The sequence below is a fragment of the Onychostruthus taczanowskii genome, unplaced genomic scaffold (assembly GCF_017590055.1).
Source record: "Onychostruthus taczanowskii isolate IOZ18803 unplaced genomic scaffold, ASM1759005v1 scaffold29, whole genome shotgun sequence".
Classification (NCBI taxonomy): Eukaryota; Metazoa; Chordata; class Aves; order Passeriformes; family Passeridae; genus Onychostruthus; species Onychostruthus taczanowskii.
In genome coordinates this window covers 6,518,957-6,528,793 of record NW_024500239.1, presented here as the reverse complement: position 1 = coordinate 6,528,793, position 9,837 = coordinate 6,518,957, and the positions used below count along the sequence as shown (strand labels likewise).

At 53.0% G+C, this 9,837-nt stretch overlaps 1 protein-coding gene across 6 annotated transcripts in view; it reads left to right on the top strand.

The window, feature by feature from the left end:
- Positions 1–1,323: 1,323 nt before the first annotated feature.
- Positions 1,324–9,837, top strand: part of NR4A3 (nuclear receptor subfamily 4 group A member 3) — a 29,389-nt gene continuing 20,875 nt past the window's right edge. Inside the window, exons 1-4 of one of the 6 annotated variants that reach the window (XR_005952942.1) lie at positions 1,324–1,832; positions 3,014–3,246; positions 4,329–4,484; positions 7,056–7,942. Coding sequence is in view for 5 of the 6 variants with exons in the window: in XM_041408027.1 (XP_041263961.1) it covers positions 3,216–3,246; positions 4,329–4,484; positions 7,056–7,942 (1,074 nt within the window). In the remaining variant the exon portion in view is untranslated. Of the gene's footprint in view, positions 1,833–2,921; positions 3,247–4,328; positions 4,485–7,055; positions 7,943–9,837 lie in introns of all 6 variants that reach the window. The other 5 variants (XM_041408027.1, XM_041408028.1, XM_041408029.1 and 2 more) reach the window with 5 other exon arrangements.

Genomic DNA, 9,837 nt, shown 5'->3' with positions numbered 1-9,837 from the left:
CGCTTGCGTCAATGACGCGGCCGCCGTGCGTCAGCCCCGCCGCGCCCCGCCCCTCGGAACGGGGCCGGGGGCCGGCGGCGTCCGGAGGGGAAGCGCGGCCGCGCGGGGAGCCCGGCGGGTTCCCCCGCGGGGGGAGCGGGGTCTGGCAGAGCCGCGGCCCCGGAGGGAGGGGGGGAGCGAGGGAGGGAGGGAGCGAGGGACGCCCCGGCGCCCGGGGGAAAACGGCACGCACCGCCTCGGGAAGGGGATCCCGGGCTCGGACGTGGCCGTCGCGCCGCCGGTCCGCGGCTTCCGCCGAGCCCTGCGCCAGCCCTGGCTTTGCCTCCCCGGGAGGGAGCGCTCTCCGCGGCGGTGCCGGCGGCGGGATGGTGGAGCGAGAGGCAAAGCGAAAGTGCCGCCGCTGCCGCCGATCCCTCCTCCTCGGGGCGGCAGGCGCCTCGTCCGCTCCGGCTCCCGTCCGTCAGGAGGACTCGCTTGGCGGAGCTCCTCTGTGCGAAGCACAAGCGCAGCACCGGCCGCCACGGCTGCAGTGACAGTCGCGAACATCCCGGCCGCCGGCGGTGGATGTAAACACGGCACCGGGAGCGGCGGCGGGCGGCTGCTGCCAGCGGAGACAGCGGAGGAGTCGTCCGCCGCCAGCCCGGTGCCCCAGGCAGACACACGGACACCGAAAGACACACGGACACAGACAGTCACAAGCAGGCGGCAGCCCGGACGCTTCTCAGGGCCGCTCGCACTTGTGCCCGCTCTGTGAGCGGCACCTCCCGCAACCTGCTCCTTGCTCCTGCGCACTGGAAAGTTTCAAAAGAAAAGAAAAACAGAGTGGAAAAAAAAAAAAAAAAAGAAAAAAAGAAAAGAAAAGAAAAAGTTTGAGAAGAGAAAATAATTCGGGAAAAAACTTAAGAAGCAAAAAGAAAAAAAGTTTTAAAAAATGAAAAATTAAAAAGTGAAAGAAACCTTTATTAATTAGTCCTAAAAGTTCCACTAAGTAAGCAAGCAAAGCTCTTTTCATTTGAGCCACTTCAGTAAAGATATAATAATTTTGTCATTATCACTATCTTAACAGCAATAATTATTATTAATATTATTATTATCAGATTTGGGAAGGACTCGCCAGGCTGCGGCGGGCAGGCGGCCCCGGGGCGGCCGGCCGGCCGTGCGGTCCCGCTGCCGGCGGCTCAGCACGGCTCTGCCGGAGCTCCGCAGCGCTCCGCACCTCTCGGCCGTGCGCGGCTGTGCGCGGCGCGGCGCGGTGCGGCGGGAGCGCGGGGCACACACTGGGGCGGGGGGGGGGGGGGGGGGCGGGAGGGGGGGGGGGGGGGGGGGGGGTCAGTAGCGTCAGGCTCCCATGGCGTCACTATTGACGTTTCGCATTCCAGCCGCTCTATGGAGAGGCCGCTAGGGCTCCTCTCACATAAATGACGTTCAGAGAGAGGGAGCGGGAGAGCAGCGCAGAGAGGCGCCTCCGTCCCCTCTCTCCGGCGCAGGCACACGCGCACCCCGGGGCACTCGCACCGGGACGCGGGCACAGGTCCCGGCCCGGCTCCCGCCGCACACACACAAAGGCACATCGCGGCGGCGGCCGCCGCTTGGCATCCCTCGCCCGCCCGCCTGCTCACTCCCTCCCTTCGCCCGGGGACGGGCTCCTGGCTCCTCAGGCTTTTTCAATCCTTTTCCATGCCTCGGGATAACGCACCCTCTGGACCTGCAGCTACCCGGAGTCTGAGGGATTTTGTGTCTCGGGTCCTGCCGCTGGACAGCGCCTACACACGCCTTTAAGGAAGCGGGCACCTACAAACTAGATGTAAAGACGGAACCTCCACAGCAACCGAGTACGTATGCGAGTGAACGGGAGCGGCTGAGGGAGAGGGACGGCGCGGCATGTCCCCACTCCGTGAAAGTTACGCCGCCGGGGTAGAGATGCTGGGGAGATGCCGGCGGCGAGCGATGCGGCTCAGCCGACGCGCTGCCGTGCCGTTTCGGGCTCTCGCTGAAACTTTTCCCTCACCTTCCCCCCCTCCTCCCCCATCCTCCCCGTGGATGTTCAATTGCCGCTCGTCTTCCGAGCGTCCCTGCCGTCTCGGCAACTCCTGCCGTGCGCGGGGCACTGCTGCTCCCCGCAAACGGGAGGGCTGTGGTTGAGCGGAGCGGGAGCCGGAGCCGGTGGTACTAAGGTATTTCTGCTAGTTGTTGTCATGGAAATGATGCTGCCGGCGGCGGCGGGGAGTTTACAGCGCCGGTGATGAATGGCAGCAATTTGTCTCCCTCCTTTAGCCGCGCCTGGGAAATAGGTGGTTCTGTTTGCACAAGTTCAGCTGTCTAATAGGGACGGCGAGGCAGGTTGAGCTCATCTCACTTTGGGAGAGAGCAGCCCCCCTCGGCAGCCCAAAGAGCTCGCCCAAGAGGTAATTGCTGGAATGTGACATATTGTATTGAAATGAGACGGGATGTTTGCACGGCACGTCTGCCCGCCATCTGCTCCTCGGAAATGTGCACTTTTCCCTTCGGAGGTCAGGAGTGGTAACGAGGGGCCGCGGAGCCCCGGCACGGGCGGTACCGTGCGGGGAGGCTGGGCTGCGCCGCCGCTGCCCCGCTCCCTGCCCCCGCGGCGCCTCTCGCCTTTGCCTTCTCGCCTTAATAGCTGCGAAAGAAGTTTCAGTCTTGGAAAGAGGCGAGAAGGCGCGGGTGTTGGGTTGTGATATTATGTAGAGGGACAGTTATCGGGGCAGCGTTATCGCGATAGCCTGTCCCGGGCGGAGATGCCGCTCACCTTAGCGCGGCTAGTTAAGGACGCTGTTACTTAACTTGCAATTTTTGGATACGATGGAATCCGTGCGAGGATATTTCCCAGGGAAAGGGCGTAAAACACTGTTTTATGTAGGGGGATTAGTGTGTTGGGATAGGATTTTTTTTTTCTCCAGGAAAAAAAAAGTTTGGGAATGAATCGCTAACTTTTATCCAAGCCGCTTCACTCGATTACATTCTTCGCCCTATTTTTCTCTCCTCCGTGGAGACCGTTGTATGCTGGAGTCAAGCCCCGGTAAAAAACAATGGACTAAACCAGACCAGACGGTTTCTTCGGAGGTGAATCTCACGCGATCTCGTGGATATTTGCTGGAGTGACCGTGCGGCTCGGGGCGATCCCTCCCACTCCCCCCCAAAAAAAATCGCCAGCTAACCGGCGGTGGAAATCCAGCACGAAAGTTTTTAATTGAATGGAGCTTCCCCCTCCGCAGTCCCTCCCGGGTAAATGAAGGTTTCGAAACTCGCCTGAAGAAGTCACAATCACAATGGAGTGTTTCACGGTTTCCTCCTCGTATTACAGGGTGGGGAGGGGTGTCACTCGGGGCTGAATGTAAAGTGCACGGAGGAAGAAAAGAGCTTTGACAAGGGTAGTTATTTCCTCCTAATTTACAGCCCTTACGGCCCTGCGCTCCTGGCTCGGGCGGCGGCAGCCCGGAGGGGTGCTGCGTGGTTAAAAGCGCAGCGAGTGTCTCTAGGTAACCGGCGGCTCGGGGGGGCAGAGAGGAGCCCTAGGGCGCTCCGCGCCGAGCGGGAAACCGCCTCGTAGGAGCTCGTAAGGGAACAAAACCCTCGGGAGAGAAAGGGATGAGCTGACAGGCACTTAACACCCCAGGAGCTGGCGGGGGTTTAAAGGCGAGGGGCGCGGGGAAGGCAAAAGAAAGACGAGGAGCGGGAGAAAGAGTCGCCGGGGAGCGGCTTCCGTGGGCAGGGGCCGGCGCGGCCGAGCATCCCCCGCGCTGCCGCGGAGCCCGGCTGGCAGCGCCCGGAGGGTCGGGGGGAGGCGGCTGGGCAGAGCTCCCTCCCCAGCGCCGGCGGTGATGGGCCCGGAGACACCGCACAGGGTTAGCCGGGCAGGCAGGACACCCCTCAAGTCTGGCCGGTACCTAGCATAGAAACTCCCAGCCTGCTTTTCCCCGGTCTCTGCATCCCAAAAAGAGAAAGTTCTCACGGGGAAGTGGACGCTCGGGGATGCTGTCCCGCTTGTTGTAGTCACCCCGCCCGGGGTTCTCCTCTTGCCTACCCCAGGCTCCTCTCCGGGAGAACAAACCGGCGGCTCCGTTGTCCCAGCCCGGTGCTCTCTTGCCTTTTGTGTGATGAGGGAGCGGGAGCCGGCAGGAATGCGCTCCCCGGCCGGCTCCCCCTCCCCACCCGCGGGGCGAGGCGGGGGTTGGCGTGCGAGCACGGGGGACGGTGCCCGCACGTCCCCCCCGAGGCGCCGCGCCGGGGGGAGGCGGGGGTTCCCTTCTGCCCCGCCGGGCACCGCCGCCCCTGACTGTGCCTTGTCTCCCGCCGCCGGCGGACAGAGCCCGGGTCGGAAGAGCGCCCCCCGCCCAGGCCAGGCCCCGGGCCCGCCTCCGCAGAGAGGTCCCAGCCGGCACCCACCCCGCCGCCGCCGCCGCCCGCCGCCGCCTCCGTCCGCACCTCCAGCCCCACCATTCAGCGCGCAAGATACCCACCAGGTAAGCTGCCGCTCCGGGAGACGGGCAGGAGGAGAGGGGTGCGGGAGCTCCTGGCGCGGCCCCTACCCTTCCCAAATCCCTTTGGCATCATCGGCCCCCGACGTCCCGGGGAGTTTAAATCCCAAAAGGATCAGAGCAGCGCGTGCCTTTGGCAGCGCTTTTGGCGATGCCGTGCCTGGGCACGCGGGGTTGCGAGCCCCTCGCCAAAGACGTGCCAGATTTAAGGGGAAGCTGGTTGGGGGTGCTAGTGTCCCTATGAGGAGCCCAGCTTGCCTGGAGTTAAACTGGGCATCCTTTACCCCACGTTCTCGCGAAGAAAGCAGAACGCTGTTGTAATAGCTCCTGATGTCCCTGCCCTGATTCTTTTAGCCATTCATTTAGGTTTTGATGACAGGTTGCTCTTTAATGCACCGCCTGTGGGGCCTTTTCTTTTCTTGTTTTGATATTGTTGGATAAAGAAAAAATCCCAGGTTATTTACTTTGCAGGGGAATTAATACTGGTGCCCTAAGTGGAAAAGTAGGGGTTAGACTTAGACAAGTGCTCTGGCAAAAGGCGAGGTAGGAGGAGTCCCACAGAGCCAGGAGAGACCAGACCTTTAGGTTAGGGATATTTTTTCAGTCCTCCGGTCAGAGTTATTTTAGACTTCTGTTTTTCTGCACCACTTTGCACAGAATTCAGTGGCATTACTCTGTTGTGCTCAGAAAAATGCAGAAAAAAAGGGCATAATGATCTGTTCCCTTGAACTCCTGCTCATTTTCTGAGCTAGCAAAAAAGCTTTTTTCCTTCATATCAACACGTCCAGTTGTGACATTAGCTGTGAACTCACTCTGTTGTGTTCCTCCGTCAGTTCTCAATGGAGGTGTGTGGAAAGAATTTCTATCCCTTTTTATTTGATTAAGCACTGATCACTGTGTTTTAACAGCCAGTCCTTAAACTAGCAAATGATAATGATACGACTTGCCAGGAAATGTGTCTGCGTGGAATGGCATGGACAGAAATTGACAGGGAAAAAAAGAGAACAGTATAACAATACATAAATAACATTGGGGAGGCAAGGCTTAAGGGGGAGGGTTGTCCTGCCTCCTTCTTCAAGCTTTTGGATTTAAGGCAAAGAAGGTCTTAATTTCAGGAAACAGCACTATTTTTTTTTTTCCTCAGATTTTAGTGTTTTCTCAAGAAGAAAAAAGATGTGAATGGTTTGTGACAGCGTGATAATTCAAATTTGGTGCTTAGTTTAAATATGTTTATCTGCAAAGCGGGCAGGAAAGAATTAAAAGTTGATTTAACACAAATTATTTGGATTACTGCATGCCAGGAGTGAATATTTTAAAATTGTAAGTGAAAAGAGTTCTTAAAATAATGAGGAAAGCCTCATTATTTCCAAGGCAGGTTTTTTTTTTTTTTAACATGAATTATTTCTCAAGTGCTCCTGGAATATAAATTAACATGATTAAGAAGAGATGAACTGCACTTAATTTTGATATACATTTTATCCATATTTACTTTTCTCTTTATGAGAAAATTTATACTAATTAATGCATTTTATTCTTCTGCTGTGGAACCAAAATACACCACACACTTTTAGTTCAAGTTGCAAATATTGGTCTAGAATCTCACAGTGTTTAGTCAGGCAAACCTCAGTGAATTGCAGAATTGGGTCTATTACTTCCTTTGACCAGCAAATTACATGGCAGACTAGTAGGAAATGTAAAAGAAAATAACAATCAGATCTTTCTAGAGAGGCACTGTGTTGCTTTGACCATCCCAGCTATCAGTGAACCGCATTAAGTTTCATGACTAATGAATAAAACCAACCGTATTACTGGCTTCAACCTTGCTTTCCCATGAAAACAGAAATACCACATACCTTTTATCCTACATTTTTGCAAATTGAAGGGGATGTTGTACCCTTCACTTTTTAAAGGAGAACATTCTACCAAAGATAAGCCTTAAAATTAATAATGAAACAGCAACCTTAAATATTAGCTGACCAGAAATATTCTTCAAAGGTCCAGAGCTGAGTAAGTAAAATTGATGTTTGCAAGTCCTGAGTAGCAAACCTTGTGATTTGAGTAATTCCTCTGACATGCGCTGCAAATGCTGCTTTTAAAAAAAATGTAATTTTTAATATTATGCATTTTATAATCTCTTCATGAATTTACCCTTCATGAAATTTACCCTTCATGAAATTTTTACGGCATGATTGCATGCAGACAGAGGTAGATTTAGAGTTATAAACTGTTCCCATTGTCCTTATCTAATTCTCATTGACACCTATATATATTAAGCAGCAGATGTAGGGCAGTTTGAGATGGATTCTTCTCTCACTGACACTGGTATAAATGTGAGTTTCTCCCTTGACTAGATGAGAGCAGACTCCACAGTACCGAGTGCTTAGTCGGTCCCTGGTGCGTATTTCTTGTTGAAAGGAAAAGGCTCGAGGCTAATTTAAATGTCCGAATGGGAGCTGGGTGCCTATCTGAGCTCTGGGAAAGCTTCTAGGAAAGAAGTTAGTGAGGGTCTGGGCTGCAGTCTGGGCCTGTTGTTAACGTGCCCCTTTGCCCTTGCAGATATGCCCTGTGTGCAAGCGCAGTATAGTCCTTCACCGCCCGGTTCGAATTATGCATCCCAGACCTACGCATATGGCTCGGAGTACAGCTCAGACATCATGAACCCTGACTATGCCAAACTGACCATGGACCTGAGCAGTACCGAAATCACTGCCACTGCCACCACCTCCCTTCCCAGCTTCAGCACCTTTATGGAGGGTTACTCTGGCAGCTACGAGCTCAAGCCTTCCTGCCTCTACCAAATGCAAACTGCCTCCTCTGGCCAGAGGCCCCTCATAAAGATGGAAGACACCCGGCTGTCCCCGTACCAGCCCTCACTGCCCCCATCTACAGATGAGGGGATGCCCAGCACTTCCATGTACTTCAAGCAATCCCCACCCTCCACGCCCACCACGCCCGGCTTCCCTGCTCACCAGAGCCTGTGGGATGAGCCCCCGCTGCAGCCCACGCAGACCTGCCTGCCTCCCGGCCACCTGATGGACGCCGCCCCCATGAAGACCGTGCCTCCGCGCTTCCCTCTCTTCCACTTCAAGCACTCGCCTCCGCACACGCCGTCCGCGGCCGCCCACATGTGCTACGACCCTGCCTCGCTGAGCCTGCCCCTGGGCTCCGACAGGCCCGCCGCCAGCCAGGCTCCCATGGAGGGCCATTCCTACGGGCTTCACCTGGCCAAAAGACCAGGCACCTTAGCCTTCTCACCGCTCGGCCTCAACGCAGCCACCTCCAGCCTGATGGGGGAGAGCAGCGGGAGCGGCAGCAGTGGCCTCCCGTCTCCCCCCAGCAGGAGCTCTTCGTCCGGGGAAGGCACCTGCGCTGTCTGTGGAGATAATGCCGCCTGCCAGCACTACGGGGTGCGGACGTGCGAGGGCTGCAAGGGCTTTTTCAAGGTGAGACATCCGTGCTTTGCTCCCCTCCCTGCCTGCTCCCACCTCACTTCCCAGCCCCTCTGTCCCCACATGCTCCTGGTCCTGACCTGGGCCTTCAGGGACATGGTGTGTTGAAACTCAGGCCCCTCCCAGCAGGGTGGGAGGGACGCCAAAGTTTTTGGAGGTCAAGGAAAGCCCTCTGTAGGATAAAAGGATCAGCCAGTCTCTGCTGAGAAGAGGCCATGGCAGTGGTTTGGGGGAACCGCGTCTCTGGTCCGCCAGCATTCCTCAATGGAACATAGATCACCCCAGTTTATGCTATAAACTGCGTTTATTCTGTAATGAAACTCATCTGGAGTACATTCAACCTGGGTTTTACTCAGTGACCAATTCCAATTATGCTTTGTTTTTAGATGACAAAAGAAACCCTGAAGGCGTAAAGTCCACTTAATATTTTAGGTGATGGCAGCGGTGCTGTTTGTTGGGATAGTTGGCATGACGAGGAATGCAGAGCGGTCAGCACCAGGAAGAAATTGGTTTCACTCATGGGACAAACCCAAGTACTTCTAGTTGCTTTTGGCTGCTGTCTTCAGCTCAGGAGCCCGGGGAGTCCTTACAGGGGAAATCTGCCTGCAGAGCAGTGACTAAGCACTGCACAGGGTCCCGGTGCCTGCCCTGTAATGAAGGCAGCTTTGCAGCTGAGTAGCAACACAAATAACTTACACACAGCAGTTTCTCAGTGGGAACTTTGCCCTTATATTTTCAAGAGTTGAATATACTCTTTAGGTCTTAGGTTTGGGTGCTTTGTCATTTCCTTTCAGCAGAGTCTGAAGGTCCAGATTCCAATATTAATTTCAGAAATAGTTTGTTTAAGGGAAGAGCTTGTGATTGACTTTTGGTAGGATCTGTGCAGCAAGTTTAAGATTTGAAACATTTGAGGTTGATTTTGTATATTTCTTCTTGCTAAGATAGCAGTTATGTCCCTATTCTGGTAAAAGATACAATGGGAACAAAACCAGTCCCAAAATATTTGGGGGGAAGGCTTACAACATTTTTTTATTGTAGGTGGAGTTGTCTTAATAGTGTTACTTAAAGTGTTACTTAATAATACTCTTTTGACCACGTGGTAACACACGTCTCCTATAAAACTAATTTGTTATTTAAATATAACTAGAAAAGGAAACACAAATAACATGGAAATAGCAGCTCTTTTTATCCCAAACCTGCCCCTGTGGAAATCAATAGCATACCCTTGAGTTGCAACAGTACCTTATTCTGCAAAATTAAACTGTTTTCATCTCCACATCACAATGAAAAATATTTGCTGTATCTCATATATTTAGTACATTGAGGCCGTTATTTGATAACAAACACAAATTATGAAGTAAAATTTATCCATTAATTTAATTGCAGTTAAAGATTTAGTATTGCATGTTGAGTTGATACATTTGTTCCTTGTGTCTTTTCTAGTAACACCTTTTTGAATGTTATTTATAGATGTATCTTTGATTTTAAGTATGGCAGCATGATATGGTTTTGCATTGATATTTGTTACATTCTTGCAAAGCTTACCAGGTTTCTATGCATTTTAATTTTGTTTTAGTTTTTTCAACATGACTTTTGAGTTAATTAAATTACATAACTATGTCATCATGCTGTCCTTTTTCCTCAGGTCAGGTTAACTTTCCCAGAGTATTTAGCCAAACATATTTTGTAGGGGTTACTGGTATTTTTGTTTTTCTCCCTGATGATTTTAATGGCTAACCAAACCAGTTATTGTGGTATTTGACTAACAATAGTGATAGCAAGAGAAGTACATTGCAGATCATTTTTGATTTTATTTTAATAAGGTCAGCAATAATCAAGGGAATGAACCAAGTAGAAAATTGTTCCCAAAGGGATATTAAAAGCGGAGA